This window comes from Rhinopithecus roxellana, chromosome 11 (assembly GCF_007565055.1).
Source record: "Rhinopithecus roxellana isolate Shanxi Qingling chromosome 11, ASM756505v1, whole genome shotgun sequence".
Classification (NCBI taxonomy): Eukaryota; Metazoa; Chordata; class Mammalia; order Primates; family Cercopithecidae; genus Rhinopithecus; species Rhinopithecus roxellana.
This window is the reverse complement of record NC_044559.1, coordinates 53,364,675-53,379,453: the sequence shown is the minus strand read 5'-3', so window position 1 is coordinate 53,379,453 and position 14,779 is coordinate 53,364,675. Positions and strand designations below refer to the sequence as shown.

Genomic DNA, 14,779 nt, shown 5'->3' with positions numbered 1-14,779 from the left:
CCCCCCTCCTCACCAAGCTGGTCTCTCACACCCAGAGGGGGCAGCCTGGGTCTTGCTGCCTTTGTCCCTGGGATACAGAATTGATGAAACCTTAAATATCAACAGTAAAGATTTTTGTACTTGAAGGAAGCTGCATTCCCTCATGGTCCCAGGAGCACAAAACCACAATAAAACCCTGTGGAATTTGAATTTTTCTCACAAGCGTCTGATGGGCAGGTGTCCCTGGAGAGACCAGTCTGGTGACACAGCAAATGCAGGTGGCAGGTGGGGCTGCTGGCTACAGAGAGAGGCTGGGGCTCAGGAGGCTTGGGGTCAGGGACCACCCTAGGAGGGGCGATTTGAACAGAGACCAGAGGGTGAGAAGAGAGGAGTCCTGCAGATCCAGGCTGGGGTTGAGGGGCCGCAGAGGGGCCTGGCTTCCCGGCACACTCACCCCAACACTGCCCAGCACCCCAGCACACTCACCCCATCACCACCCGGCACCCTAGTACTGCCCACACCCCAACACCACCTGGTACCCCAGCACTGCCCACACCCCAACACCCCCAGCACACTCACCCCAACACTGCCCAGCACCCCAGCACCCTCACCCCAGCACTGCCCACACCCCACACACTCCCTGGCATCCCAGCACACTCACCCCAACACTGCCCACACCCCACACACTCCCCGGCATCCCAGCACACTCACCCCAACACTGCCCATACCCCACAGACTCCCCGGCATCCCAGCACCCTCACCCCAGCACTGCCCACACCCCACACACTCCCCGGCATCCCAGCACACTCACCCCAACACTGCCCAGCAGCCCAGCACCCTCACCCCAGCACTGCCCACACCCCACACACTCCCCGGCATCCCAGCACACTCACCCCAACACTGCCCAGCAGCCCAGCACCCTCACCCCAGCACTGCCCACACCCCACACACTCCCCGGGATCCCAGCACACTCACCCCAACACCCCCAGCACCCTCACCCCAGCACTGCCCACACCCCACACACTCCCCGGCATCCCAGCACACTCACCCCAGCACTGCCCAGCACCCCAGCACCCTCACCCCAGCACTGCCCACACCCCACACACTCCCCGGCATCCCAGCACCCTCACCCCAGCACTGCCCACACCCCACACACTCCCCGGCATCCCAGCACCCTCACCCCAGCACTGCCCACACCCCACACACTCCCCAGCTCCCATGGGCCGGGCACCCTGTTTCTCATTTCAGGCCTTATTAGGTATTTACTTCCTCCAGAAAACCCCCAGCCTCAGGGCAGGCCAGGGCACCCCTCATCTCCCCAGTGCCTGCGAACCTGCGAAGTGGGCGACTGATTACAGCAGCAGTTGATGAGCAAGAGGAGGGTTGTCAGCTACGCCGTCATCCCAGGCAGCAGCCATGAGAATGCAGGGGGACGAGAAGCGACTACAGGACCCAGAGTTCAGGGAACCCAGAGTGCGGGGCCACATGTGGTTGTGGGGATTGGAAACAAAAGGCCCTGTGTAACCTGGGCCTGGAGCAAGACAAAGACAACAGCAGCAGATGCTAGAGCCCCAAGGCAGGAAGGACGGCTCTGGACGCTGTGGCTGTAACGTGCTTTATGTGCCGGGCATCTCCGTGAGCATCCGGTGTCTCAGCTCAAGTCAACCCTGGCCAGACTCCAATAACAGACATAAGAACTGAGAAGGTGGCCCCAGTTACCAAAAACCGGAGGACTCTCATTAACATCCCCAAGGATCAAGCAAGATTGAAATCTGTCAGAGGAAACGAGGGTCCCAGCCTCCCCCGGCACAGGAAGAACAGAGTAGGCTGGGCTCAGCTAGAGCCTCGGCCTGGGCTGCTGCACCTGTGGGGCCCACAGACTGAGCAGGCGGTCAGCCTCCCTCCATCCCGACAGCAGAGCACCGTGCGTCGTGGAGTAAAACGTGCGATGTGTGGCTTCCCCTGCAAACAGGATCTGGAGCTGCAAAGAAGAGCCAGGGTTAGAATGGGGATGCAATTCAGATAGCAGGGTCTGGGCAGATAAACACACAGAAAATGGCTCATGAGCATCCACCAAGAGGTGGGAAAACACAGCTCACACACCTCCACCAACAGGCGAGAAAAGGGCTCACGTGCGTACCCACCAACAGCCAGGAAAACGGCTCACACACATTCTCCAGAGGGCAGGAAAACAGCTCACACGTATCCATCAACAGCCAGGAAAACGTCTCACACGTATCCATCAACGGGCAGGAAAACAGCTCACACGTATCCATCAACCGGCAGGAAAACGGCTCACACGTATCCATCAACAGCCAGGAAAACGGCTCACACACATTCACTAATGGGCGGGAAAACGGCTCACACGTATCCATCAACAGGCAGGAAAACAGCTCACACGTATCCATCAACGGGCAGGAAAACAGCTCACACGTATCCACCAACGGGCAGGAAAACGGCTCACACACATTCACTAATGGGCGAGAAAGGAAACGACTGCACCCCGCAGCTCAGGTGTGAACAGCATTTAGAGAAAACAAGGTGGTGTAAACACTGAATAGTGATGTGGCCACAACTACTGGATCATATATGGGGAGGGTGGGGGAGGGATCTGGAAGTCGGGTGGGCAGAGGGGTAGAAGAAAGCTACAACCTTATCTGATGTAATGAGAAGTCAATTAATAACACCTGAAACTGAAAACGCACGCAGCAACATTTCCAAGCAGGCTCACTGAAGAGAGATCATGAGCGGACTGGAAAACTGAACACTGACTAAATATTGGATAATACTGAGGAATGATGGTTAATTTTTAAGTGGATAAATAGTATCATAGTTATATGGTTTTATTTGTATGTTTTCTGAGACAGTCTTGCTCTGACACCCAGGCTGGAGTCCAGTGGCGCAGTCATAGCTTATCCAGCCTCAACTGGACCCAAGCCCGAGCAGCTGGGACTACAGTGCATGCTACCACACCTGGCTACTTTTTTGTGTGTATGTGGAGACCAACTCTCACTATGTTGCCCAGGCTGGTCTCAAACTCTTGGCCTCAGCAAACCTCCTGCCTCGGCCTCCCAAAGCACTAGGATTACAGGTGTGAGCCACTGCCCTCGGCATCATAGTTTTTTACAAGCATGTCTTTATCTTTTAGAGACAGGCACCAAAATATCCCCAGGTGAATGTCCTGTGTGCGACGTGCTTAATAAGTAAGGGCGGGGTGCAGGTGGGGAGCAGGCTTGACTCAGGGGAAGCCTGGTGGGCACTCAAAGGTTCTACCTACTTTTGTGTGTTTGACATTTTGCATAGGAAATATTTCTCAAAAAGTGGTAGCAGAAACATGTTTTTAGAGATGCAGTAAACTTAGCAGTCAGAATCAGCTGGGAGCACAGTCTGGGAAGGGCAAAAGGGGCTCCACCTGCTGTTTTGGTTTTATTTTATTTTGTTAGCACTGCAGAATTCTCTGACTTTTTAAGCTGTATGTGTGTATAACTCTCACAAAAACAATACATTTAAAAATTATTCTTAGTTTCAACAAGAAAATGGCTTCTGGCCGGGCGCGGTGGCTCACGCCTGTAATCCCAGCACTTTGGGAGGCCGAGACAGGCGGATCACGAGGTCAGGAGATCGAGACCATCCTGGCTAACACAGCGAAACCCCGTCTCTACTAAAAAATACAAAAAACTAGCCGGGCAAGGTGGTGGGCGCCTGTAGTCCCAGCTACTCGGGAGGCTGAGGCAGGAGAATGGCATAAACCCGGGAGGCAGAGCTTGTAGTGAGCTGAGATCCGGCCACTGCACTCCAGCCTGGGCGACAGAGCGAGACTCCGTCTCAAAAAAAAAAAAAGAAAGAAAGAAAATGGCTTCTGAGTCTGGGGTCCCAGCCCACCTGTCACTGGTGGGTGCTCCTGCAGCACTGAGACTCAGCAGGGGCCTCTGCAGCCTGACTCACACCCCCCGACTGGGGCACGCCACATACCTGGGCACCGGCGCCATCTGCAGGGAGGGGCTGAGCCAGCAGGTCCAGGTCGCCCCCAGTGCTGCCCACGGCCACGTAGCTGTAGGAGCCCCGAGTGTACGGGGCACTGTGCCAGCGAGACCGCAGGACGCTCTTAGGCGCGGGGAGCCGTGGGTTTCCTGAGCCACAGAGACACTGCATGTTAACCAAGAACTCTCACCCACAGGTCTGCAACTGTTTGTGTCATTTTTAAAGATTGAGCAGTTTAACGTGAAAGATGCTACACGGGAAAAAAACCGAGCAGCAGAGTGCATCAGGAGAGGCCCTTCCTGCCGACCCTGACCCGAGAACAGCAGGCCGGGACCCAGGGGCCTGTGACAGCAGCGTGCTACTGTTTCCGAGCCTTGGGTTCCTCCTCTGTAAAAATCTGATCAAGGACAACGGCATTTATTTCGATGGCAGAAGTAGGAAGTGTTTGCGAAGTCATTTCAGTTCCTCGGAGGTAAGAACTGTTACTGACCCCACTAACATGAGGAAGGATGGTCCCTGGAGATGTACAGAGTCAGCCAAATTTAGTTCTTCTCTGTTCTGAAAAGCCTAGTTTCTGTTTAGAGATCAACCAGTAACAAGCAGAGGCAGGAACTGGCGTGTGTGGTGAGTACCTGTCACTCTCCGGAGCACTTGGGTGAGACACAGAAGTACTTCTTCATCCGACAGAGTCTCCATGAACTCGGACTCAAGCCCAGCAATGAACCCACAGAGAACGTGGACAGACCTGCATGGAGAAAGAGACCCGTGGATGGCGGCGTCCAGCCCAGCTCTCTGCCCACGTCTCTCAGCAAGGAGCCTCTAATGGAGCAGCGGCCCCTGAGGCACAAAGAGCCATCCCCACGGAGTGTCCCTCAGGCAGCAGTTCTCAGAGTGTGGGCTGCAAAGTCCTGCGGTCCGAAGACCCTGCAGAAGCTAAGACAGCATTTGCTGTTTCCACCACACCAACATTTGCACCTGTGCAAGAACTGTCCCTTAGCAGAATCGAGGCAGCAACCAGACCCACACTCGCCTGCAGGTGTTCCCACCACCACACAAGCGGGTTACAAAATGCTGCTTTTTGCAGCCGTAAAAGAATGAGATCATGTCCTTTGTAGGGACATGGATGGAGCTGGAGGCCATTATCCTCAGCAAACTAACACAGGAACAGAAAAGCAGACAGCACATGTTTTCCCTTTCAAGTGGGAGCTAAAGATGAGAACACACACTGGGGCCTGTGGGAGGGTGGAGGATGGGAGAAGGGAGAGGAGCAGGAGAAATAACTAATGGGTACTAGGTTTAATTCCTGGGTGATGAACTAATCTGTACAACAAACCCCCATGACACACGATTAGCTATATAACAAACCTGCACGGGTACCCCTGCCTCTGAATATAAAAGTTAAAATATATATATTAAAAAATAAATAAAAATGCTGCTTTCACTTGAGAATGTCCTTGATAGGCAGTAAAAGTTACTAATTTTATTAAATCTTGACCCTCGAGTTCTTGTCTTTTTAACTATCTGCGTGGAGGGTCAGGCACGGTGGCTCATGCCTGTAATCCCAGCACTTTGGGAGGCCGAGGCAGGCAGATCACAAGGTCAGGAGCTCGAGACCAGCCTGGCCAAGATGGTGAAATCCAGTCTCTAATAAAAATAAAAAATTGGCCGGGCGCAGTGGCTCAAGCCTGTAATCCCAGCACTTTGGGAGGCCGAGACAGGCGGATCACGAGGTCAGGAGATCGAGACCATCCTGGCTAACACAGTGAAACCCCGCCTCTACTATAAAATACAAAAATCTAGCCGGGCGAGGTGGCGGGCGCCTGTAGTCCCAGCTACTCGGGAGGCTGAGGCAGGAGAATGGCGTAAACCTGGGAGGCGGAGCTTACAGTGAGCTGAGATCTGGCCACTGCACTCCAGCCCGGACGACAGAGCGAGACTCCGTCTCAAAAAAATAAATAAATAAATAAATAAAAATAATAAAATAATAAAAAATTAGCCTGGCATGGTTGTGGCCCCTGTAGTCCTAGCTACTCGGGAGGCTAAGGCAGGAGAATGGCGTGAACCCGGGAGGTGGAGCTTGCAGTGAGCTAAGACTGTGCCACTGCACTCCAGCCTGGGCAACAAGAGAGAGACTCCGTCTCAAAAAATAATAATAATCTGTGTGGAGAAGCAGGATCCACGTAGAACACTCCTGCTGCGTGTGGTGCAGGGTGGCCATGGAGGACTCGCCGTGCACAAGCTCATTCCTGGCGGGGCTGGCTCAGAACTCGGGAGAGCACTGAAGAGACAAACCACAGTCTGGTATTTGGCAACATTTTCTTGAAAATGAGCAAAGTGCCTCTGTCACAGGAAAACAACTAACAAATAGTATTTATAGACAATGACAAAGTTTAAGCTCTCAAGCAAAAATTGCAATTTTAGAAAAGCTTGTTTCTGCCACCAACAGCATCACAGCTTCCCAATACCGAAAGACTTTTCTGAGATCAGCGATATGTTAATAAATTTGGTTTTTTTATATCATATAATGAAATGTATCAACATTTGGAAGACTACATGAACCAGTATATATATATTTTTTCTTTTATTAAGACAGGGCCTCGCTCTGTTGCCCAGGCTGGAGTTCAGTGGCTTGATCACAAGTCACTGCAACCTCTACCTCCTGGGCTCAAGCAATCCTCCCGCCTCAGCCTCCCAGTAGCTGGGACCACAGGCACATACCATCATGTCTGGCTATTTTTTTGTATTTTTGGTAGAGACGGGGTCTCGCTATGTTGCCCAGGCTGGTCTTGAACTCCTGAGTTCAAGCTATCTGCACACCTTGGCCTTCCAAAGTGCTGGAATTACCGGCATGAGCCACCACACCCAGCCTAGTATTTTCCAAATGACTAAAGTCATGGATAGGTAAAAGATCCATTTGAAGTGCAAGACAGACAAATAGATTTCAGTGTCACAGAAGACAAAAAATTCACCGGTGTGCTCTCCGATTTCATATTTGGCCAACCTTTAAGGAACTACTAATACTTCTTGACTTTTGGTGTAGTATCAAAGAATACCCACAATCATTTGAAAAGCTATTTAAATATCACTCCTTTGGCTGGGCACAGTGGTTCACGCCTGTAATTCCAGTACTTTGGGAGGCCAAGGTGGGCAGATCACTTGAGGTGAGGAGTTCGAGACCAGCCTGACCAACATGGAGAAACCTTGTCTCTGCTAAAAATACTAAATTAGCCGGGCATGGTGGCGCATCCCTGTAATCCCAGCTACTGGGGAGGCTGAGGTAGGAGAAATGCCTGAACCCGGGAGGCAGAGGTTGCAATGAGCCAAGATCGAGCTATTGCACTCCAGCCTGGGTGACAAGAGCAAAACTCCATCTCATAAAATAAATAAATAAATACATAAATAAATAAGTTTCACTCCTTCTTCCAACCACATACCCATGTAGATTCAGATTTTCTTCCTATGTTTCAACCAGAATAAAACATCACCACAGAATGAATGCAGAGGAGGCCTAAGAACCCAGATGTCTTCTATTAAGTGTAACACTAAAGAGTTTTGCAGAAAAGGCCGGGCGTGGTGGTTCACACCTGTAATCCCAGCACTTTGGGAGGCCGAGGTGGGCGGACCACTTGAGGCCAGGAGTTCGAGACCAGCCTGGCCAACATGTCAAAACCCTGTCTCTACTAAAATTACAAAAATTAGCTGGGCATGGTGGCGCATACCTGTAATTCTAGCTACTCAGGAGGCTGAGGCAGGAGAATCACTTGAACCCAGGAGGCAGAGGTTGCAGTGAGCCGAGATCACACCACTGCATTCCATGCATTCCAGCCTGGGTGACAGGGAGACCTTGTCTCGAAAAAAAAAAAAGTTTTGCAGAAAAGACAAAACTGCTGCCACCCTTCATTAAATTTTAAGAAAATGTTCATTAAAAAATGTTATTTATGCTAACATGGAATAGGTTTGTTACTATCATCTCAAATAATAATTTAATTTATCATGTGGTGGCCAGGCAGTGGCTCACGCCTGTAACCCCAGCACTTTGGGAGGCCAAGGCGGGCGGTTCACAAGGTCAGGAGATCGAGACCATCCTGGCTAACGTGGTGAAACACCGTCTCTACTAAAATACAAAAAATTAGCCGGGCGTGGTGGTGGGCGCCTGTAGTCCCAGCTACTTGGGAGGCTGAGGCAGGAGAATGGCGTGAACCTGGGAGGTGGAGCTTGCAGTAGCCAAGATCGCACCACTGCACTCCAGCCTGGGCGACAGAGCGAGACTCCGTCTCAAAAACAAAAAAAAAAAAAATAATTCATCATGGGGTACATTTACAGATATGACTCACATAAACAAAAGCTCTTTGAGATCCCCAACCCTTTGCAGGTATATAAAAGGATGGGATAGCTACCACCCCATGCCACAGACAGGGTCCCACCAAATCACTCAGGATCCCACTGATGTCCTAAGCAAGAGAGCACAGGAGGTGGGGCTGGGGCTGGGGCCGGTGTCTACACAGGCACCCACCCGGCTACCCACCAGCAACCCAGGCCTATCTCAACACCTGAAATGCCAGTTTTCTTTCTTTTTTTTTTTTTAAGACAGAGTTTTGCTCTTGTTGCCCAGGCTGGAGTGCAATGGCACAATCTCAGCTCACTGCAACCTCTGCCTCCCAGGTTCAAGCGATTGTCCTGCCTCAGCCTCCTGAGTGGCTGTGATTACAGGTGCCCACCACCACACCCAGCTAATTTTGTGTATTTTTAGTGGAGAAGGGGTTTCATCATGTTGGCCAGGCTGGTCTCGAACTCCTGACCTCAGGTGATCCACCCCCTCAGCCTCCCAAAGTGCAGGGATGACAGGTGTGAGCCACCACGTCTGGCCAGTTTTCTCTTCAGCGGGAAGGAGACACACAGGCTTCCCCCATCCTGTGCAGGGCTGGTCTGCAGCCTGCAGCCTCCTGCTCCCAGTGGACGGCGGCTGTGAACCGTCTGGCAGGCATGCCCTACACTCCCACCCCATCCCAGGCCTTTCAGAACAAGAACTCAGGGCCCCCTCCTGCGGCATCTCTCAATGGAAACGTGGAATTATATCTGCCATCTGACTACAACAGGCTGTCTTTGTGTTTTAATCTTGCTGGAAAAGTCAGTCCCTCCATCCCCACATCACTCATGGGATTATCTCCTGAATCACTACGTGGTATGTGTATGTTATTTCTAAGAGGGCCAGCCCATACAAGTGAGCCCTTCCTCTATGGGTCTACGATTCCATTACTTCTAGGAATGTTTCCTTCAATTATTTCATCCTGGTTAAGTATTGTCTCCCCAGGTATGGGCAGATGGTGTTTCAAAGATCTTCTGTATCTACAAGCCCCAGCTCCCTGCAACATTCCAATAAACGTGTTCCCACTGACTGAAGACTGAGCCTGCCTGCAAGTCCACAGACACATTCTGGGCCCTGAGGGATGCTGACAACCTGCATACAGCAGGGCACCATCTGTCCCCGCAGGGGTCAGGCCCAGGTGCAGCCAGCACCTGGGGGGGCTCATGGGATCCCTACCCATTAAACCCCAGAAATGCCCTGCAATGAACGGACACACTGCTGCGTCCTCCATCAGATGAAGGCCTATGAGCCAGCTACTCACAGAGCCTCTCAGGGAGCAAACGTACGCAAAGGCGGGCAGGACCACAAAGCCAATGAGCTTCCGGAACCAGGCGTCCTGCAGCGCAGGGGCAGCGTCCTCCAGGGGCGACGTGTCATCCCACACCAGCTGGATCAGCTGGCAGTCAGGCTCCCAGAAGGGCTCCTCAAACTCCAGGAAGATTTTATTATTGGTCCCGAAGCCTATCTTCCTGATGGCTTCTGCCTTCTCAGCCGGCAGTGGAGGGTCAAAGAAGGTGTCCAGATGTTCCTTAAGAAAACCTGGAATTCAGAATTGGACTCTACTTACATCCTTGGAAGTCCTGTCTGTCCAGACCTTGGACCCAGCAATTTCCCCTGCTGGGATTTATCCTACAGACACATTCACACAAGCAGTTTTACTTTTTTTTCCTTGTTTCTGAGATAGAGTCTTGCTCTGTTGCCCAGGCTAGAGTGCATGCAGCATCATGATCAGGGCTCGCTGCAGCCTTGACCTCCCTGGCTCAAGCAATCCTCCCACCTTGGCCTCCCAAACTGCTGGGATTACAGGCGTGAGCCACCGTTCCCTACCTTTCACACAAGTGTTTTTTGTTTTTTGGGTTTTCCTTTTTTTTTGAGATGGATTCTTGCTCTGTCGCCCAAGCTGGAATGCAATGATGTGATCTCGGCTCACTGCAACCTCTGCCTCCCAGTTCTAGCAATTCTCCTGCCTCAGCTTCCCAAGTAGCTGGGATTTCAGACACCCACCACCATGCCCAGCTAATTTTTCTATTTTTAGTAGAGATGGGGTCTCGCCATGTTGGTTAGGCTGGTCTTGAACTCCTGACTTCAGGTGATCCACCCGCCTCAGCCTCCCAAAGTGCTGGGATTACAGGCATGAGCCACCCTGCCTGGCCATCACAAGTGTTTTTAAGTGCACATGTAAAACTGCATGAAATAGAAACATGAAGACCACCTAACTTTCCATCTGTACTTATGAAATAATGACAAGAAAACACTGCATGGCAAATTAAGTGGCTCCTTTTTTTTTTTTTTTTTTGAGATGGAGTTTCGCGCTGGTCGCCCAGGCTGGAGTGCAATGGCACGATCTCAGCTCACTGCAACCTCTGCCTCCTGGGTTCAAGCAATTCTCCTGTCTCAGCCTCCTGAGTAGCTGGGATTACAAGCACCCAACGGCTAATTTTTGTGAATTGGCTCCTTATAAACAAAATGCTCACAGTTGTAACAATGTATCTACTGAAAATGTCCCCAGCGGTCAGCACTTAGCAGGCCCTGCAGCTACATACTCCAAACAAGCACGAACAAAGCCACGGGAGGGAAACAAAAAAGAGCGCTGGAGATCTCTGTGTGCTGATTTGGAAACACTGACAAGTTCTATTGCAGAAAAAAAAAAAGGCAAACTGAGCAGCAGATTTTTGGGTTTGTTTTTGTTTGTTTGTTTGTTTTTGAGACAGAGTCTCACTCTGTCACCCAGGCTGGAGTGCAATGGCACCATCTCAGCTCACTACAACCTCCGCCTCCTGGGTTCAAGCAATTCTCCTGCCTCAGCCTCTCAAGTAGCTGGGATTACAGGTGCCTGCCATCATGACCAGCTAATTTTTGGATTTTTAGTAAAGACAAGGTTTCACCATGTTGACCAGGCTGGTCTCGAACTCCTGACCTCAGGTGATCCGCCCGCCTCCGCTTCCCAAAGTGCTGAGATTACAGGCATAAGCCACCACGCCCAGCCAGCAGCAGATGTTCATGTGTGGACGATGACTGCATCTCTGGGAAACAGCAGTGAGGTCTGAGTGCTCATCCCTGCCCCGGAGAGGGCACAGCCACCCCTTGGAGACAGGAGTTAGGGCTGTAGAGGCTCTTGCTTTTCATCACAACCTTCAGTCACACCTAGATTTCCAAGTGAGTGCCGGCACTTGCTAGCTTTGTGAACTTGGGCAATTAAATAACTTCTACTTGCCTAGATGTTCAAATCTGTCGAATGGGGGATGGTGACAGACACCTCCCAAGGCTGCCTGAGGAGTCAGTGAGATAACTCAGGCAGAGACCCATGGCAGCGTGAAACCGTGTGGAACAAATGTCCAGTTGACAGCAATTATCCTAGTAACTCTGTTTTCAACCATCTCCACCTTTCACAAAACAGCTTCAAACCACCTCTACTCGAGGACAGATCTAAATCACCAGATCTAGAATTAAACAGAATTATACACATGGCTCCTTCAACAGGTCACCCCAGGCCTGACCTTGAGACCAGGCTTTTCATGCCTTTTCCTGTCTCCAGCAAAGTGCAGTGTGGTTAATCTCCAAGGTCGTCCCAATCCTAACGGTCACCTCCAAGCAAGCAGGACACATACTTACTCACGTTTTTTCTTACAGTGAAACCCTTAATTCCAAAGCATGCAATTGCTGCAAAACATAACAGAATCATTCCTTCCATCTATCTGGAAATTATTAGAATGAAAATGTGAGCTTCGTACACAAGCAAACACCCCAGAGCCAACTGAGGCGGGGCACTTGGGATGGGGATCTGGGCTGAAAACCTGACCTACCTAAGGGCACGGTGACGATGACATGGTGCACTGGGAACCGGTCTCCATCCTCACACTCTACCGACACTGGAAAGGTCTCCCCAGGAAAGGCTGCCTCCTGGAAGGACCCGTTCCAGTGGATGGTCTTCACAGGCTTCTCAAAAACGACCATGTCCTCCGGCAGGGAGGCCACCATGCAGTTTGTGAGCCCTTGGTAGCCCCTAGGAAGACAGAAGTGCTGGTTTCGTAGAGGCCCAGTCCCTGGAAGGGCAGGACTGGTGGAAATACCTGCTCCGAGTTCCCACCCGCATCAAAGGTAGCTGCAGGGAGCTCTCCATCACTTGGGGCCAGCATGGAGGGCAGCTCCACTCTGTGGTTTTCCACCGCAAGGACACTCATACCTGCCCTCCAGGCCGTAAGGGAGAGTTCAGTGGGCACAGAGCTCCCAAAGCAATTTACCAGAACTAGGGCTTCCTCCTTACCACCCCAGAGTTCCTGACTCACAAATGCCCATCGCCTGGCCAGGAGCCTTGGGGACAACACCAGGGGTGACGTCTAGGAGAGTGAGGGGACAGCCCGAGGAGGGTCTCACCTGTACCTGGTACCCAGCAGCCACCCTGCTACAGGGATGTCTGGCCCCCTCTGCAGTCGAAGCCCCTCATAAATACAGGAGCAAGAGAAGCCTTTCCTTCTGTTTTTTTTTTTTTTTTCTTTTTTCTTTTGAGACAGTCTCACTCTGTCGCCCAGGCTTGGAGTGCAATGGCATGGCATTGGCTCACTGCAACCTTCATCTCCCAGGTTCAAGCAATTCTCCTGCCTCAGCCTCCTGAGTAGCTGGGACTACAGGCACGTGCCCACACACCTGGCTAATTTTTGTATTTTTAGTAGAGATGAGGGTTTACCATGTTGGCCAGGCTGTTCTTGAACTCCTGACCTCGTGATCTGCCCACCTTGGCCTCCCAAAGTGCTGGGATTACAGGAGTGAGCCACCACGCCTGGCCTTACCTTTTGTATTTTAACCACCTTCTCTCAGAAATAACTTTTTTGGCTTAAATGAGCAAAACTAGAGAAACGAGCAACTAGTCCGTCTGAATGGGGACGACAAACGGTCTCCTGTCCCTCCCATACCCAAGCAAGAGCAGAGAATGGCCAACCCCGGGGCCCCGGGGAGCCCTGGTGGGAGGCGCCTGGTGGGAGGCGCCTGGTGGGAGGCGCCTGGTGGGAGGCGCCTGGTGGGAGGCGCCTGGTGGGAGGCGCCTGGTGGGAGGCGCCTGGTGGGAGGCGCCTGGTGGGAGGCGCCTGGTGGGAGGCGCCTGGTGGGAGGCGCCTGGTGGGAGGCGCCTGGTGGGAGGACTGGCGCGGCTGGGGCTCAGGCACGCACTTAGAAAAGGTGCAGTCCAGACCCGGCAGCACGGTGTACTCCCCAAAGGGTGCAAGGGCCACCAGGTCCATGCTGTGGGTGCCGCTCACACAGCATTCCAGGTTGAAGAAGGAGTTCAGGACGGCCAGCTTCAGCTTCCTGGTCTCCTCATCCTCTGTCCAGCCGGTCACGTGCTGGCCAATCTCCTTCTTGAGGTACTCCCCGACGCTGGGCACCGGGGTCTCCGCAGCATGCAGGAACTCCCGGGTCTGGTCTATCAGGCTGTAGAAGAGAGTCGCCATCTCCGCCACCAGCTGGAGGCTCACGCGGGCCCCGGAGCTGGCGTAGCTCACGGAGGGCAGGCCCACGTGACCCCCGGTCTCCACCAGCTGGTTCTCCTCGGACAGCTCCTTCTCCCCCAGCAGCCCGTAGTCAGCAGCCAGCTGGAAGACGGGGTTGCCCCGGGAGGGCCCATGGATCCAGTGCGCGCCCACCTCCACCACGCCACCTGCGAGGGGACAGCAGATGCCACCTGGGGGTTGCTTTCTCAGAACGGTCACTCCGAGCCCTTCTCCTGGGCCACGCCCACGCTGGCCTTCCCAAGTAGGATGTGACCACACTGTCCCCAAGGGCCCTGTGGTCCCCAGGCAGGGCCCTGTCAGACCTATTTTAAGGGGAGCACCTGGGCAGGAGAGCACTTGTCGGGCGGTCTGGACCACAGAGAGGGGTGCAGGGTGGGCGTACTCCGGGGCTGGGTGGGGGGTCTGTGGGGCACAACCAGGGAGGCCTTGTGGAGCCGTAGGTCGCCTTCCCTGGCCGGCGCCCTCCTGACTAACTCTGAGCCCTGAGTTTCGGGGCGGTGAACTCTGGCCGATTAAGCGAGCGGGGATTTCCTCGGGGAGCCCGGTAAGGCGGCCGGGCCGGTCAGCTGCGCTCAGGGCTGGTGGGGGCCGGCGAGCTCGCGCGCAACCGGTTGGGTTCCGGGAGGGGCTCCGGGAGGGGCGGTTACCGAAGCTGCGCTCCGAGCGGATGCGGCCCCCGGCGCGGGCCGTGGCCTCCAGGACCCGCAGGTGCGGGAAAGCGGAGTGGCCGCAGAGTCTCTGCGCCGCGCCCAACCCCGCGATGCCGCCGCCCACCACCAGCACCCGGCGGCCGCCCGGAGCCTCCCCGACGCTGCCAGTCGCCTCCATCGTCCGGTCCCGGCAGTCCGAGGGCTTCCGAGTAGCCGGGAGGTCTGGAACTCTCGGAGGAGGCCGGAGGCGGGGCGAGGGGGCGGGGACGGGGCGGGAAAGGGCGGGAAGGGGCGGGGAC

At 53.5% G+C, this 14,779-nt stretch overlaps 1 protein-coding gene across 4 annotated transcripts in view; it reads right to left on the bottom strand.

The window, feature by feature from the left end:
- Nucleotides 1-14,779, bottom strand: part of PAOX (polyamine oxidase) — an 18,274-nt gene extending 3,495 nt beyond the window's left edge. Inside the window, exons 1-7 of one of the 4 annotated variants that reach the window (XM_030940504.1) lie at nt 14,478-14,730; nt 13,490-13,976; nt 12,130-12,329; nt 9,613-9,865; nt 4,593-4,705; nt 3,952-4,109; nt 1,844-1,960 (exon numbers count right to left, since the gene is read on the bottom strand). In XM_030940504.1, coding sequence (XP_030796364.1) covers nt 1,844-1,960; nt 3,952-4,109; nt 4,593-4,705; nt 9,613-9,865; nt 12,130-12,329; nt 13,490-13,976; nt 14,478-14,658 — 1,509 coding nt within the window. In that variant the 5' untranslated portion in view covers nt 14,659-14,730. Of the gene's footprint in view, nt 1-1,578; nt 1,961-3,951; nt 4,110-4,592; nt 4,706-9,587; nt 9,866-12,129; nt 12,330-13,489; nt 13,977-14,477 lie in introns of those variants that run through there. The other 3 variants (XM_010382760.2, XM_030940506.1, XM_010382763.1) reach the window with 3 other exon arrangements.